The sequence below is a fragment of the Polypterus senegalus genome, chromosome 3 (genome assembly GCF_016835505.1).
Source record: "Polypterus senegalus isolate Bchr_013 chromosome 3, ASM1683550v1, whole genome shotgun sequence".
NCBI lineage: Eukaryota > Metazoa > Chordata > Cladistia > Polypteriformes > Polypteridae > Polypterus > Polypterus senegalus.
In genome coordinates this window covers 30,450,711-30,469,123 of record NC_053156.1, presented here as the reverse complement: position 1 = coordinate 30,469,123, position 18,413 = coordinate 30,450,711, and the positions used below count along the sequence as shown (strand labels likewise).

The following is an 18,413-nucleotide window of genomic DNA, read 5'->3' as shown; positions in this document are numbered from 1 at the left end:
ATTTACAATATATACAATAATCATAAAAGTCACGTGCACTCACAACCCCAGCGCCCTTGGCACTGAATCCCCCAAAGTCCAGGGCCCACAGTCTCTGTGCCTTTGTCCTGGCCGCCTCCTGTCCTCTCTCCAGCTCTGTCCACTTCCACCCGACATCCACTGCTGACTGGAGGGAGGCGGCCCCTTTTATGGGGAGCCGGATGGGCTCCAGCTGCTTCCCGGCACTTACCGGTGGCCACACCCTGTGTGGCGGAAGTGCTGGCTGCACCGGAGGCCGTCCGTGTCTCCCCGGTCGTCTTCCCCCCGGCACTTCCTGGTGTGGCGGAAGTGCCAGGCTCCCGGAATAAACAGGCACTGGGGCGCCGCCTGGCGGTGGCCACGGGTCCCTACAGGGCTGGGCTTCCAAGCCCTGTACCCGAGGCCCCCTGTCTAACCAGGACGGACGCCCCACTCGTTCTGGAGGAGGCACACGCCCTCCTCCGGTCCTCTAAGGCGTCCCGGCCGGGCTCCATCCCCGGCCGAGGGCCACACGGGATGAACCGGCATCGGGGCGCCGCCTGGCAGTGGCCACGGGCCCCTACAGGGTAGGGCTTCCATGCCCTCGACCTGTGGCTCCCAACAGAACCAGGACGGACGCCCCCTCGCGGTCTGGAGGAGGCACAAGCCCTCCTCACGTCCTCCTGGGCGTCCCGGCCGGGCTGGAGACCACACCACATAAGACCAAAGATAAGCAGTTTCAGAGTCAGACCCTCTAACATGCTTATCAGAACACCTGCTTCATGATAATGATGAAAATCCTAAAAACCTTTAATTATTTCAATGTAACGTACATAAATGCTTGGCATATTCAAAGAAAATTTTACAAAACTAATATGTACATTGACACCAAAACATAGAAACAGGGAAGTAGCAGCTTGCTTAAGTAGGCTAGAAGTTCAATAAAAACAGAAGCTGGCTGGCAAAAACACCTGCAGCCATATGGTGTCTCCAGGACAGAAATTACGAACAACTGCTGTCGAGTTTGCTTCCTTAATTGTATCGAAATGTTAACAACACTGTTTACAAACAGGATACAATTACTTTAGTGTCATATTCATGTGTCTCAGGTGCAGCGCCAGTATAGGGCCTAGGTAGGCCTATGCCCACTCACTTTTCTCATTGGTTATTTCTGCTTACATTGACGGTGATTTTACTGCACACATCCGAGTAACTAGGTTTAGAAAATAAGATTGGATTTCAGTTTTTTCCAGTCACAAGCATTAAAAAAGGAAGCCATCAACCAGTAGCTTTTTGAACTTACCTTAGTTATATTATGTCCTGTTGGAGAGAAATGTGAACAAGGCAAGTTATGGTGAACAATGTCACGACAAACAACCCTTTGAAGTTTTATTAGCAAAACATTCCAGAGTATGATATCAGCACTTGAAGATGTTGGTGATACCCCAATGGCAAGTGAAAATATCACCGCTAGCTCTTCCAGCATTTGCAGTGGGTGCTGGAAATCCTACAACCACTCAGCTTTCAAATGTTAATGATAAATCAAATCTCAGATTTGTCCAATAATGATGAGTCGCCAACTCTACCTGTACTGAAATTTCCAATGTTTCTAACAGCCAATAAGGCACATTGTTTGGCGACCCACTGATACAGCATACAAGGAATATCATAATCATTGCAAAAAACAAATCCATTTGTATGCTGTTATTTAGAACTTGTACTTGAACTTTATTGAAAGGCAGCGTAGTTTCTAAGAATTTCTCTTGGTGTATCATCCATTCATATAACAAGGCACATAGTATTAAACAAAACAGTGTACAATGCATGACACCAATCCAACATATATACAGCAAACACAAATATATAAAACAATATATATGCAATATTATATACACAATATATAATTGCACTCCTGTCCAGTAGTATATTAGACTAGGGGCCTCCGCCCCCGGCTCGCCCACCCCCGACCCCATACCCCCTGGGCGTCTCTGCCACTCGCGTTTTGCAGAGGGGGGCTGAACGCACGCTAAGGAGATGCAGTTGCTCCTCCAAAACCCTCTCTTAAATGGTAATACAATGGAGAACATTTTTTTTACCTCATCTGTGCTCGATCTGCTGTTGGCTTCCTGCTGTCGTGCTGCATGATCTGCATGTTGTGCAGTGCTTCCAACATTTAAAAGCCTGTACAGCAACTATCCTTTTAGCTAACAGCCTTGTCTCACGGGATGTTAAAATGTCTCCGAGAAGGTCATGCCTCGACCCAAGATTTTTTTATATAATAGAGAGATAAGTCCAATAACATAATTCATATTGAATGGAGGAAAAGAGAAATCTGGTCAGACAGAAATGAATCAGAGGCCGTGTTTAACCATAATGACTGCAATAGGAAGGAGGCTGTTTCTATATCTAGTAGTTTTTACCTTTAGTGAATGCTAACCTTTCCTTAATGGTAACGACTGAGGAAGATGGTTGCCCAAATGAGTGTAGTCTTGGCTTTTATTTCCAGCTTATTTCCTGACTCGTGATGTATACAGGACCACACTGGAGTCCAGTTTTAGTCATACAATCATTTCCTCTGTCCGAATAACAAACTGCAGTTTATGTTTGGGTTGAGCAGATGCGCTGTCACACCAGACTGGTAATGAGAAAGCGAGAATGCTTTCAGTGACAACTGTGTAAAACTGTACTGGCACTGACTGGGAAAGGTTAAACCTTTTGAGATGACAGAGAAAAAACATCCACTGCTGTTACGTTTTCATCCCATTTCAGATTGTGAGTGATAGTTGTGTCAATAAATGTAAATGATTCTACCCTGTTGACAGTGACATCATTTAAAACTAGGGGAGTAGGAGGTGAGGGCTGTCTCCTAAAATTTATAGTCATTTCTACTGCTTTCAAGGAATATAAGTTAAGATTGTTGAGGACCAAATGGCCAGCTAATCCACCCCCCTCAGATGTGGCACCTCATCCGTGTCTGTGATCAGGCCAATCAGGGTGGTTTCATCAACAAACTTTGGGTGAATCACCAGAGGTGCAGTCACTGGTGTACATAAAACAAAAGGAGAGGAAACAGAACATAGCTCTGAGTGAACTCTGAGCTCAGGGTCAGGGACTCTGACTGACATTCACCCATCTTCACTGTCTGACATCTATTATATAGAAAGTCAGAGATTCAGAGACGCGTGGCATAGTCCACATTCATACTGAGATGTTTGCTATGGAGAAGCTCTGCTATGACTGTATTAAATGCAGAACCGAAATCCACAAAGAACTTGAGATGTTACTGTTCAAAATTATGACAGGTATTATTGGGGGTTTCGTGACTTGCGATAGACTGGTGTTTTGTACAAGGAAAGAAATGAAAAACTGGATGACCCTGTTTACATTGGTATGGCTGGATTTCTAAAATGATAAGAGTTTTTTAAAAGGCTAAAACATTTAAAAAATAGCAGAAAACAGATAAATGATGGGGAAGTAATTACTGTCCTTTAGAATTCAGTGTTGTTGGCATCTGTGTCATTTCTCAGAATTCACTGAATATAATGAAGTAAGCAAACTCTACTGAAAAGGGTGAAATACTATAAAAATAGTTTATAATGCTATGGGAAAGTATTTAAATATTATGAAATATGTGTAGGCCAAGGCAGCACAGTGGTGAAGTGTTGCTGCCTTTCAATAAGGAGAATAGGGTTTGGGTCCCAGGTAATTCCTATGTAGAGTTTGCATATTCTCCCCATGTCTGCGTGAGTTTCCTATGGGGGCTTCAGTTTCCTCACACAGTCCAAAGACATGCAGCTAAATTGGCCCTGGTGTGGGTGGGTGGTTGTGTGCATTTTCCCTAGGGGGCTGCGCGCCAGCCACTTCGCATCTCTTGATTACTTGCGTCGTGAAGGGCTGAACTCATGCTAAGGAGATGCAGTCGGATCAGCTGCTGTCTTGCTGCTGCTGCATGTTCTGCTTGTAGCGTTGCAAACCCTGGACAGGCGCCAGTTCATTACAGGGCGAGCACACAGACACACACGCAAACACTAAACATACACTTGGGCCAATTTAGAATAAATAAACTACACCGTGACTACAAGTCCCTGAAGAAGTGACTGAAAGTGTAAAAATACTCCCGCTTTCAACAAGTCTCTGAACACACCTGAATGTCATGCAATGTTTCCATTTTTTTTTTACTTGTTTAAGTCTTTAATGATTATAATATCATCTTTTCTCACTGTACTGCTCCTTATTTGTTTCCGGTTTGGTCACTTCTGCCCATTTTAAAGTTAAGCTGGTTTTGTGTATCTAGCCTCTGTCACCTTTTAGAAAATACATGAATCAGACCCCCAAAATTAATATACATGAGACATTTTATGCTATCCTATGTGTAGGTCCACCACATGATTTTCAGCATTTGTAAACTTTGTTTGTAGTGTCATGGAATCCAAATTTTTCATTTCATCCCCATAGTAGTAGAAAATAAGTAAGGCTATTTTTTTTTTTTTTTGGAAAATAGGGTTGCACTATTCTTAGGTATAATATAAAATATGTCACCAACACTGTGCTTCCAATTTCCAGATCATGATCTGTGTGACATGGCTTGGAGCATCTCCACCCTTCCCAGAGAACAACACTAAAGCACATACTGGAACAATAATTTTGGAGTGTAATGAAGGATCCTCCCTGGCCTTCTGGTGCATGCTGGGATACATGGGCATGCTTGCTTTTATCAGTTTTATTGTGGCTTTTTTAGCACGGAAACTTCCAGACAGCTTCAATGAGGCAAAGTTCATCACATTCAGCATGGTGGTATTTGTTAGTGTGTGGCTGTCCTTCATCCCTGCTTATATCAGCACAAAAGGGAAGTACATGGTTGCTGTTGAGATATTTGCCATCTTGTCATCAAGTGCCGGCCTTGAAGTTTGCATTTTTTACCCAAAATGCTACATAATTCTTCTAAGACCACAGTGGAACACTCGTGACTATCTGATGGGAAAGAAGACCATTGCTGAATAACTATAGAGAAAGGGAAAATGAGATTTTATGAAGTTTTCTCCATGTAGTAGGCATGCCAGTTTAGATTATCAGAGACTGTACTCCCAAAAGCAATATATGAATAAATGAATTCTTCAAAATTGCCAGCAATCTTAATTAAATTACGCTTGTATTTTTTTTTAGATAAAGTAGTGGTCCTCTGGTTCAGTTTTGGAGGATCGCAGTGTCTTAAGGTTTTTGTTTTAACCCAATTGCTTAATCCAAATCCAATCCCTGTTGACCACAGAACTTCTTATTAATACTATGATTTACATCTATAATATCAGGTCATTCTTATATTAGATATAGTTATTTTCTGAGGATGTCATCCAAAGGATTTCTTTCCTAGAATAGATTAATAACACTTATACCTTCATTGTTTCTCCTCCTTTTATTCCCACACAGCCCTGTACAGAAAATTCAGTTAATAATAACCCACTCATAGGATGGCACAGTGGTTACTGCTGCTGTTACTCAGCTCTAAGGACCAGCACACCTCATTTATGAAGCTTGTGTACTCACAAAAACTGGTTCAAATTCTTCATTCACAAATTCCCACACAAACATCGAGATATATCGACATAAAAATGCTATTAAATTAAAATTGCATACAAATGCACAATCAATTGGCACATGTATTTCCCTGTTTTTTTTTTGTTTTTTTTTTTGTTTTGCAGGCACAAATTTTCACACTTCTACATAAAGTCTTAAATGAGGCCCCTGGGTTCTATTTAGGTCTGTTAGGTTAACATGAATTAGCTCAGTGTGAGTTGAATGGCTTCTCATCTAAGGCTGGCTCCTCTTCAAAGTGGTCTAAATAAATCATAAATGTAGAACAAAAAACAACTAATCTTGTAACTATTCACCCCGTTTAATTGAATTGCCCTAAATCCTCAATGGAGATGAGCTGTCTGGGGTTTCACTATAAATTAACCTTATATAGGCATGGAAAAGTATTTGAACCCTTTTGAACTAACCACATTTATGAATAAATTTGTTTTAAAATATGGTTGGATCTTAATCTAAGTTACAAAAAGAACAAAAATTTGTCTTAACTAATAACACAAAATTATTGCATTGTTCTTGCACATAGTGATTACATTATTCATACAGTATATTCATACACATAGGTTCGAAAAAATACGTGAACCCCTGTGCTGATGATTGGAGTTAGGAATTCACAAGCAGGGAATCTATACTAATAAAAGGCAAAGCCCTCACTGACTGACTGACTCACTGACTCACTCATCACTAATTCTCCAACTTCCCGTGTAGGTAGAAGGCTGAAATTTGGCAGGCTCATTCCTTACAGCTTCCTTACAAAAGTTGGGCACGTTTCATTTCGAAATTCTACGCGTAATGGTCATAACTGGAAGCTGTTTTTCTCCATATACTGTAATGGAGTTGAGATGGATGGCTGTGGGGGGCGGAGTTTCGTGTGACGTCATCATGCCTCCCACGTAATCACGCGAACTGACTATCAACGCAGTACGTAGAGAACCAGGAAGAGCTCAAAAAAGCGCTGAAGAAAACATGCATTATATAATTGAGAAGGCAGCTAAACAATAAGAAGCGAGCGAGTGACATATACAACCATATTGATGAGTGCTGCTACTTCGGAAACAAAGCACGATGTAAACCTACACTTTAAATGAAGTTCATAGACAGGCTGCCGCTGGCGTTTGTAATTTAGTGCCTGCCCATATAAGGCCGTCCGTCAGCGGCAATCCAATAGAAACACTGCCGCTAAATATTCACGGGTGAAGGACTGTGCTTATGCAGAGGAAGATGAGATGGTCAGGGTGGTGTTTGACACAAACTCAGCGAAACTGCGAGAGAAACTTTTAAGTGCCGGGTCTTAGCTAACATTAAATACAGCCATGGACATCACACGAGATGGCACCAGCACAGCTGGGAATCTTCGATGCATGTACACCGAGCGGCTCACGTGAACGGACGCAGTGCACAGATAAAAAGCAACAGTTCCAAAGAGTGCTGAACAAAAACTGAATTACACAACTGAGAAGGCAGCAAAAAAATATGAAGCGTCTGATACATACAAGCATATTCATAAATCCAACTACTGCGGAAACAAAGCACACGGTGGTAAAAGTGAATGTTCCGCTAAAGGAACACAGTGTAAAAAAAAACCTGTGCATGCAGTGTGTCACGTCTCAGATAAAGAGGAAGACGAGCTGTTTATTGATGCAGTAAGAAACGAATCGATGAATGAAACCTCTTATCTTTACAACGATTGACAAACACAGAATGTAACTTGAACACAACACATCCTACAAATACGAACCTAATTGAAAGAAATAATGATAATCAAATCCTTGATGACAGCAACACTCAATAACACTCACAAAACAATTACTGTATATTGACAATCATGTTACGTTATTTTTAAAATGTTCCCTTTTCTTTTTCATACCTTCTTTAACACACTACTTCTCCGCTGCGAATATATATATATACCCCAATCTACATACTCTCAAATAGACAAGCCACACGCCGTGGCACAATTCGCCTCTAGCGCCGACATCCGAGGTTCGATTCCCGAGAGGGGATGTACTGAGTATGTACGCGCGCTTCCCGATTCATTTTAACCTCACATCTCCTTGGTTTGGGATGTATGGAAAAATATGCGGTTTAAAGCAGAATCATGTTACGTTATTTTTAAAATCTTTCCTTTTCTTAGCACAAGCACAGCTGAGAAGCTTCGATGCATGTACTGCATAACAAAAAATAACGCATTTAATCACACTTTCAATTCCAAGCAAAGGGGAACTTTTGTCAATGCATGATTTCCTGGTACATCCATTACACTGATGCACACATCACAGCTACAAAAATGTTAGAGTCGGAATGAAGTGCGTTCCTACGACTGATCAGAGGAAAATTTCATTTCAAAAAACTACCCGAGCGAAGCCTTGATAAAAGCATGGTTTTCTGCACACTGAAAAGCACACTGAAAAGCAAAATTAGATGCATTACAGAAAGCGGACTTTGTGGCTCTTACTGGGGATCATTGGACTTCCGTGACCGTTAGTAATTCTAATTACATCTAATTACAAAATGTTCAATGATCACACTGTTTTAGCCTAATGTACAAAATAATTTTGGCTGAGGTTACTCAGAGTTTAAAGATTAAGTTGGTCAAATTACCTTTTATGTTTCTGACTTATTTTTTTAAGAAGAAAAACTGCACTTTATGTTGAAATTTTGGTTATTATTTTTTAAAGACAATACCATTCTGAAAATGTACTTAAAGTACTTAAACTACCACTTTATTTTTAAGTCTGCCCAATTTTAACCAGGGATGATATTTTTGTTTCTGTTTTAAATTCAAATGCAGTTTAAAAGCATTTTTTTTTCAGAAATTAAAAGAGCTTCAGTTTACAATATTCATGTCCATGTCTATTATTTGATTCTGTTGCCCACTAAAACCCTTTTAAATTAAAAAAAAAAATTGCGATTTGGGGCAAATTTACGTGTGCGATTACATACGATTAATCAAGATTAATTATTACACAGCCTCTAATTAATTGGATTAATTTTTTTAATCGAGTACCCACCCCTAATATATATATGTAGATTTGTATATATATATGTGTATATACAGTATATATGTAGATATGTATATGTGTATATATATGTATATACTGTATATACTGTATGTGTGTGTGTGTGTGTATATATATATATATATATATATATATGTATATATGTATATTGTGAAAGCTTGCCCGGACACACACAGACGGACATCTTAAGTTCACCCAACACGCCGTTTATTTACAATATTTACAAGTTTGTAGTGCATCAACCCCAGTGCCTCTTGCACCGATTCCCCCAAAGTCCAGGGCTCACAGTCTCTGTGCCTTCTCTTCCTGCCCGCCTCCAGTCCTCTCCCCAGCTCTGTCTCACTACCTCCCGACATCTACCAATGACTGGAGGGAGGCGGCCCCTCTTATGGGAACCCGGATGGGTTCCAGCTGCTTCCCGGCAATTAGAGTTGGCCACACCCCTGTGTGGCAGAAGTGCCGGCTGCACACCCGGAAGCTGTCCGGGTGTCCCCTGTAGTCTTCCCCCCGGCACTTCCAGGCGGCTCCCTAGATAAATAGGCACTGGGGCGCCGCCTGCCGGGCTTCCAAGCCCCCTACCCGAGGCCTCCTGCATAACCAGGACGGATGCCCCCCTCTGGGTCTGGAGGAGGCACACGCCCTCCTCTGGTCCTCCAAAGCTTCCGCCCCGGCCGAGGACCACACGGGATAAACCGGCATCGGGGCGCCGCCTGGCGGTGGCCACGGGTCCCTTCAGGGCTGGGCTTCCAAGCCCTCTATCCGCATCCCCCAACATAACCAGGACGGATGCCCCCTCGCGGTCTGGAGGAGGCAGAAGCCCTCCTCTCATACTCCAGGGCGTCCCGGCCGCACAAAATGTATATATATATATATGTATGTGTGTATACTGTATATATATATATATGTATATATATATATGATTATATATGTGTGTGTGTGTGTCTGTGTATATATATATATCAATCATCTTACGTTATTTTAAAAATATTTCCTTTTCTTTTTCATAACTTCTTTAACACACTACTTCTCCGCTGCGAAGTGCGGGTATTCTGCTAGTCCAACTAATAAAATGAAATGAAGGTGTGGTTTAGAGCTACTTTGACCAATAAAAAAGACTTCAACATTTTCACTTTGCAGTTCACAAGAAGGTTTTGCTGTTGTGAAGCACAGTTTTCTTTCCTATTATCTTCAGGGGGTTCTGAGTGCATAACCATAACAAAGAGGAGGTTAGGAGCACGCACTGCACCCACCACAAACCCAATCAGGGTCCAGATTAGGACCCAAGTGCAGCCATGCAACGGGTGACACCTCAGCACCACACTAGTTCAGATGGAGTGGAACAGTGTGAGGCTTTTTTATGGTGGCTGGAGTGCCTACATGCAGGGATGGGTGCAGATTAGCATCATACCCAGGAGGGAGCAATTGCAGGTTAAGGGCCTTGCTCAAGTGCCTAACAGAGCAGAGTCCCTTTTTGGCATTTACGGGATTTGAACCAGCAACCTTCCAATTGCTAGTGTAAATCCCTAGCCTCAGAGCCACCACTCCACCCATAACTAAGCCTGCCCTTTTAATTAGCTTGTTGTTTCGGTGGGCTTTTTCTCAAAGTGATGTTACTAGCTCAACACATCACAGTGTACAAAACTGGACTAGCCATCAGAAAGTAGTAGAAGTTATGAATGATATCCTTATCCACATATAATGAGCTCAGTCTTCTAAGAAAAGGGAGCCTGCTTTGCCCTTTCTTATATAGTACCTCTGTGTCACCCTGATGTACTTGAAGGAGTTCACCACCTTTACACCCACTCCCTGAGCAGTGACCGGACATCGAGGCTCAATAATTAGAGTTAGGGTTTCTTGGTTTTGCTGATTTTAAGTTGCAGTTCTCCATCTGACTCCTATACTCTGTCTCATCCCCCCCTTATCAATACACCCCGTAAATCCAAAGTCATTGGACAATTTCTACAAATAACATAACATGGTGTTATATTTACAGTCTGAAGTGCACAGTGTAAAGGGAAAGGAGGCAGGACTGTTCCTTGTGGTGCTCCAGTGTTACATCCATATCAGAAGCACAAGACAAACTTAAGACACATTAAAAAATCAAGTTTGAATTATATAAATTTGAAAAACTTGTTTGATGTTTTCAGGGTATGTTGCAGACTTGTTGGGAATGTCACACTAGATGACCAGCGTTCACAGCAGCATGCCACAACCACTTCCAGCTCACTAAGTCTGTGACTGAAAATTGCTAAAAAAAGACGTGTAATGTAACATGGCCTTAATTTGTCACACTCTCTGATTTCTTGTCATGTAATCTAACATAACAACAACAACAACAACAACATTTATTTATATAGCACATTTTCATACAAAAAAATGTAGCTCAAAGTGCTTTACATAATGAAGAATAGAAAAATAAGAGACACAGTAAGAAAATAAAATAAGTCAGCATTAATTAACATAGAATAAGAGTAAGGTCCAATGGCCAGGGGGGACAGAAAAAACAAAAAACAAAAAAACTCCAGACGGCCGGAGAAAAAAAAAAAATCTGCAGGGATTCCAGACCATGAGACCGCCCGGTCCCCTCTGGGCAATCTACCTAACATAAATGAAACAGTCCTCTTTGTATTTATGGTTTTCACGGAAGGATTTGATGATGATGATGATGATCACGTGGACTTCTGGCTTTTAGTCCATCAATTCTGGGGCATCATGGTGCTTTGAGTAGGTTGGTGGTGGCGCAGGCCGCCACCACAGAGAAACCGGAAAAGAAACAGAAGAGAGAGTAGGGGTCAGTACAGATTTTAGAGCCACCATGAGTAGTTATTATGATGAATTGAACATACAGAGTATCAGGATTAAGATAAATTGAAGTTATAAAAAGGCCATGTTAAAGTAATGTGTTTTCAGCAGTGTTTTAAAGTGCTCTACTGTATCAGCCTGGCGAATTCCTATCGGCAGGCTATTCCAGATTTTAGGTGCATAGCAGCAGAAGGCCGCCTCACCACTTCTTTTAAGTTTAGCTTTTGGAATTCTAAGGAGACACTCATTTGATGATCTAAGATTACGATTTGGAATATAGGGTGTCAGACATTCCGATATATAAGATGGAGTGAGATTATTTAAGGCTTTGTAAACTATAAGCAGAATTTTAAAGTCAATTCTGAAAGACACAGGTAACCAGTGTAGCAACATCAAAACAATACTCATGGGACAAGATCAACAATTGCAATCATCAAGTTTGACATGCCCCCCAACTGAAAGTTGTGTAATATGCTTTAGCAAAGACGCGTCCCTGAGAGTCATTACCTTGGTGTTACATCTCATCCGAAGGACAGCACCATTATTTTCAGCACAGTCTCCCCATCACTGCCCTGGGATATTGGTATCCATACACAGAACAATGGGTAAGTGCCTCTGATGACTTTAACAACACCTCACCCAGCAGTAACCACAGCTTTCTTCTTTGGTCTCCTATCCAGGACATTAGGCTCAGTTTCAACAGCAAAGACGGAAAATGGTGATAAAGAGACAAAAGAAACAGTCATACATAGGGGTGAAAAACTCAGCAAGGACTACAACATCTTCAGGGATTGGTAGCTGAAAAGATTTGACAAAAAACATTGAAGTTGTTGGTTCCTGAAATAGTGTTGCATCAGCAGAAACATATGACTCAACAGACACATTCACGGGTGAAATTAGAACTGTAGCAGCAGAAAAAGGAGTGGGAGGCATGCTTGAGGTGACAAAAGACTAAAGAGTTGGTGACTAAATTAAGGTGACAACATACCTGTGTGCAGGTGATTGAATAACCTCAAACACTGGAGTGAATGGTTCTAATTTTGCTGTTATTTGTCAATTGGAAATGTGTTTGAATATGGGATGTATACGTATGAGTGTGTGTGTGTGTGTTTATGTGGGTATGTGAGTAAGAGTGGTGTTTGTGAAGGACAAGAGTCACATCCAGGCCTGTTTTCTGCATTTTGTCCAGTTCTGGTGAAACAGCCTTTGGCTGCCATCACCATGAAATGCATTGAGTAGGTTCTAGAACTACTGAACTCAGTTCATTGTGGGCCACAGTGTGTTTCACCCTCAAATACACCTGAATGTTACTCCATGTATACATTTTCTAACTTATGTGTTGTAAATGTCCTGTAAATGATTATATGTCATGCTTGGAGATACTGAATCGTCTTACCAACACTTCTTTCACCAGCGACCCAGGCTTTCCTGACTGGTCTCAGTCCAAGTACTGTACTGGCAAAACCTAAACATGATGAGCTTCAGCTGGATTATCTGTTCACAAGTCCAGGTGGCATGGCTGCTGGCAAATCATTCCCATAAGCATCTAGGAATTGTACAAAATAATATCTTTCATAGAGATAAAACTCTGTCTTTGCCACGTAATGATTTTCTCAAAGAGATCAAAAATGCTAGTATTTGTTTTTTTTCAGTTACCTAGAGGAGGAGGAGTTTGGAAGCATGTGCTGATAGCTGTTGCTGCACCCACCACACGACGAACCACCTGGATTGGGACCTGAGTGCAGCGGGCGACACCTCAGCACCACACTGGAAGAGTGTGAGGATTTTTATGGTGGCTGGAGTGCCAGTTCTGCCACCAAACCCCAAGTTTTCCCTGTATGTTGGAGGACCTGTTTGCTGGGCTGGATACAAATATCTAGAGAAAACCTGTTGTTCACTGAAGAAAATACATTCACAGAGTGAAAAAACAAAATACGTCTTTAAATCAAGGGTGTTAAAGTTTGGTCCCAGATGTTTTTGTTTCTGCACAGTTTCTTAATTAGATGCCAACCCTTGCTCATAACTAAATATTTAATTTTATGACTATTATCATTGTCATTCTGGCACATCAGTTAATTTTTACATTGTCGATTTTTCCTTTTAGAGGATATCATCTTCTTAATTTGTGGACCAGAGCTGATTAGTATTTTTCAGTTCTTTAATATCTTGCATTCATTTTTTTTCCAAAACATTCTTGATAAACACAGACAGGTGTAAGTGGAACCAAGATAAATGTTAAGCTGCTGGTTCCTTTATTATTTATATCTCATTGATTATTGGCAGCAGTGATGGGAAAAAGAGGGAAGTGTCAATTTGCATACAGTTTCACAAAATGGACACTAAAATTCACTTTGCTGATTATTTTACAATTGAGAAACACAACACTCAGTAAAACGTTTTGGCGGGTTTAAATGTTTCTTGGGGATAGAAAACAAGTGGTATAGAATCAGAATTAACAAGATAAAGGGTTGGTTCACCAGCAGGGTGAGCCTTGCACGTCAATTAAATGTAAGTAAGCAGAACACAATGAATATGATATTGAGGACCTTGTGGATCTGTTCTCTCTTTCTCTGATAGGTTGCTAATGGAGTAACAGTCTTCTTCTCCCAGTTGCCATGATGTTGGTCTTACAGTATATCCAGAATGGGATGAAAGAGGTGGAAGCTTAGTGACATCAGAGGAAGTAATGTTAAAGTTCTCTCAGCCAGCTGCTCTCTGCTCTGAGGCTAAACGTTTTTGTGACAGCGCCAACCCATGGTCCGGTGGAGAATTATATTTCATATATGAGCCAAGAAGATGCCCTCTATTTGTACATGTCTAACAAAGTGGGTATTGGTCCCGAAAGACTTCTTCACACTTGTGCGTTTACTTGTGCTTTTTATCCACACCTGTGTAATGAAGGTAATCACCCACACCCTGTTATAATCAATTCTATTTATGTCTCTCATTCAAATTACCATGGAGGTACAATGTGTTTCTTAAAAAAATGACATTCTTACACATGAAAAGTTTATAAAAATGTGCTTTCTCTCACATTACTGAGCCTTCTCCACAGGAAAACTTATTAAATGGAAAGCCTCTTGCATTCCAACCCTGGTGTCTTGCAAAAGCTGTTTTCTGTTTCTTGATTCCTGCAGATGACAGTTTGCCTACTGCTCGTGCAATCAAGTTTCCAATTTAAATTCTGAATGGTCATGGGCTGACACCATGTAGAATCTCGTTTGAAGATTTGCACTGAGGTGAACTGCAGGTGATCAGTAATGAACCCGTAACATCAGGCTCAGAAGTGGTTCTTCTTCTTGTATGAGCAAAATGGAGAGCTCCTTTATTCAGCCATGCAGGGATTGCTTCAGAACACTGTGAGTGGAAAACCTCCTGGTGACATCAACTGATCTGTCCCTGTGTCAGCCCACACCTTGTCTGTGCACTATTCTCACTATGATTTCTCTCTCTGAAGTAACTGTAGCCATTTATTTACAAGGTAACAAGCCAGTGGGACACAGCCATATTTCAAAGTTGTTTATGTACATTGCAGGGAACTCACAAGTCAATCAAAAACAATCATGGCTTTTCTTACATAACCAAGGATGCCTTCTTTCAAATAAATAATAATTTTCTTTGTTGTCTGCTCTCTTTTATTATTAAAACCAGGGGGCATCTCCTCCTGAAAGTGGTAGCCAGGGGCATCTCCTCCCGTGTCTCACCTCCGGCGCTCCAGTTTCCTTCCAAAGACATGCAAACCCCCCTGACCTGTGCTCCGTGCCTGTCACTCCAGCAGACCCCGTGACCCTGTATTCGGATTCTGCCACTCACGTGTGTGGATTTCACTTTCACCAAACAACAAATCTTTTAATTCTCGCAGATACGACTCCTTATTGGGAAGAATCAATACCTTTCCCTGATGGCAACATGAATTAGATGATCTACATGTCTCCGACTTAAAGTTTAAATCTGAACAATATATTCAATCTCTTCGCTGTTCCGTTATTTTACTGAGTAATAATTTCTGTTTGTTTGCGCTAATTCAATCTTTACTATCATTTTTTTTTTGAGACTTTCGAATTTGAGTACTTTCATTATCTCTAACCTGATCTGTATGTGTATCTCGCCAACGTTTTTGAATTTTTTACCATGTTCTGCTTTGTCATCTATTCTTTGTCTTTTATTTTCGGCCCCGAGTGTGGTTAAATCTCTTGGCACAAAGTCTTGTCTCGCGGGACATGAAAGTATCTCTCTGAAAAAGTCACGTGTCGTCCCAGGAATTTTTTTATTAAAATAGAGAGATATGTAATTTGTACATGTATATTCTGAGGCAAGCAGTGCATCTAAACTAAATGAAACTGCTTTTATCAAACATCCTGCCGAGGCAGAGCCACATACAGTGAAAAGCACACTACCACCAGATAGCTGAGCTTTAATCTTTTCCATTGATGTATTGTTGTCTATGATTGGACATTTGTACTATATTTATGCACAGCTGTGCATAAAAGTCAGGAAATATGAAGGATGTTCAAAACGTTTTCGCACTTTATATTTTTGTTAAAAACGGTGAAGGCAGGAGTAGTAATTGCGCATTAAAAAGTTGGTACGACGCTAAGAATATTGCATTGCAAACGAATGTGACTATATAGAAAGTGATATAATTTGTCTCTTAAGAGTTAAAAAAAGTGTAGAAACTTTTTGAACATCCCTTGTAAATTGCTTGTGTGACAGTTCATCTTTATGCACTGTTATGCATAAGGCTTGAGTCAGATTCTGATCACTCTATTGAGAACACCGCACTTGCTGAAAGACTTGATGCTACATTTCATTTGTAAGTACTGTTTAGTGTAACTTTGAAACATTGTAGTGTGCAGTTTTACAGTTCAAACATCATGGGTTCAATTATCTTACCGGAAGCTGTCTGATGCACATTCTCTCTATGATAGTTTTCTGAGCAGTGCTCTTTCAATTTCAGCTTAGAGTACTGTCAATGTTTTCTAATGTACTGCTGAGCACCATTATGCTATACCAGCAGCGCTCAAAGTTTCAGGTGAGCTAGGTTTGGGGGACTCTGTCCAGGGCTGTTTCCTGCACTGTTCCCAGCGATGCCAGAAAATGCATTGTCCTCATCCCTGTAACCCAGCACTGGGAGAAGCTGGTATGAAAATGTAGGCAACATGTAAGCAACAATAACAACAACAAAAATAAAAATAAAATGCACTAAACTATTTTTTTCTAATAATATAACTACACCTGCAATACTTTTGAGAAATTGTTTATTGTGCAAGGTCAGGATGTCGTATTTTACTAACATGCTGGAAATCAATGTGGAAGCAGCAAAAAGATTTAATCAAAGTGGAGCATTTGATGCTATTTATCTTGACTTTCAGAATGTATTTGATTAGGTGCCACATGAGAGGTTGGGCATCAAAGTAAACAAATGAGAGTTCAGGGTGTTGTGTGTAGACGGGACAAGAAATAGCTCAGACACAGGAAGAAGAGGGTTATGATGCAAGGAACCTCTTCAGAATCGGCTGATGTTACAAATGGTGTTCTAGCATCACTGTTATTATGAATATATATATAAATGATTTGGATAGGAATATAAGTAACAAGCTGGTTACGTTTGCAGACAATCCCAAACTAGGTGGATTTTCAAATAATCTAGAATCCATTAAATCATTACAGAGGGACTAGGACAGTATACAGGCTTGTGCAGATTTGTGGCAGATGAGATTTAATGTAAGTAAATGTAAAGTATTACACGTAGGAAGTAAAAATGTTAGAATTGAGTACACAAAGTGAGGTACACCTGATCAGAAGGATTTAGGAGTCATAGTAGACTGGGCACTATCAACTGTCAGACATTGTTCAGAAGCCATTAAGAAGGCTAACAGAATGTCAGGTTATATAGCGGCCTGATGTGTACAGTACAAGTCCAAGGCAGTTATGCTCAAGCTTTGCAATGTACTGGTGAGGCCTCATCTGGAGTACTGTGTACACCCACCTGTGTAGTCACATAACCAGCCTGTCTGGCTTTGTCATGTATCAGTTTACAGTCAGTGCCTCTGGTACTATGATTAAGGTAACCATCTATCTGGGTATATATGTAAACCTGCTGAGGCTTCTCTGGGAATGTGCACCCAAAAGTGATTGGCAAATGTTTGGTGTGGTAAAATGTGATGGCTACTCTGATCTGCAACTAGATACTGAGGACTGATCAACACTTTGGTTAAGAATCTTGTCTTTGGGTATAGATCAATATTTCTAAAGTGTAAAATGGTCTACTGTAGTTCAGCTGGGGAGGGTCATATTCTTAATGTAGGGGAGCTATAGTGTTTCAAATGTCTTTCAGATTGTTGGTGGCAATATGACTTATGAGAACATGATGTCTGCGGCAGTCACTGTGAAGAATGGCCCAGATGGCTCTATCATCTGGAACGGTTTCTACAAGTAAGAGTTCTGAAACTGCAACAACCTAGAGTCCCCACCCCAGGGTCTGGATATGATGTGGTCTGGTTTGTCTTCTCCAGAAATACAGCAAGATCCATTTGATCTGGAATTACGCATTGCAACAGGTACTGTATGTGTCCCTGTTGGTTTAATGTCAAAGCAATGCCAGCTAGGCTATAAATGACCCTGTCACACACATACGATTAAGAGACCGTATATGGGCTCAAATAAGTGCATTTGCCTGCCAGACCAGAGGTTAGCACTATCCTTTAAATCTTTCTCATCTCTTTCTACAGGACAACAGAAGAACCCTCAGCCTAACCATCACTTCCGGTCCCCAGACAACATCACTTCCAGCTATGGTCCATCATATCCTGCCTCCTCCTGATGTCACTTCCAGTTCCAGAATGCCACATACTCATGATGCCATTTCCTTCCACCGACCATATATACTGCCTCCTCTTTGTTATAATCAGTTCTGTTTTGAACTCCAGTCTGTAAAGGTGTTAGTCATTCACCTGACATCTGCAATATATGGGAAGATTCCCCAAACCTTTGACGTTGCCTTTGTGT

General features: G+C 41.0%; 1 protein-coding gene across 1 annotated transcript in view; it reads left to right on the top strand.

Moving 5' to 3' along the window:
- The window catches only part of LOC120526448 (extracellular calcium-sensing receptor-like), a 43,552-nt gene extending 25,391 nt beyond the window's left edge, over positions 1-18,161 (top strand). Inside the window, exons 7-9 of the mRNA XM_039749614.1 lie at positions 13,058-13,135; positions 17,743-17,840; positions 18,137-18,161. Of these exons, the coding sequence (XP_039605548.1) occupies positions 13,058-13,135; positions 17,743-17,840; positions 18,137-18,161 (201 nt within the window). The remainder of the gene's footprint in view (positions 1-13,057; positions 13,136-17,742; positions 17,841-18,136) is intronic.
- Positions 18,162-18,413: the final 252 nt, after the last annotated feature.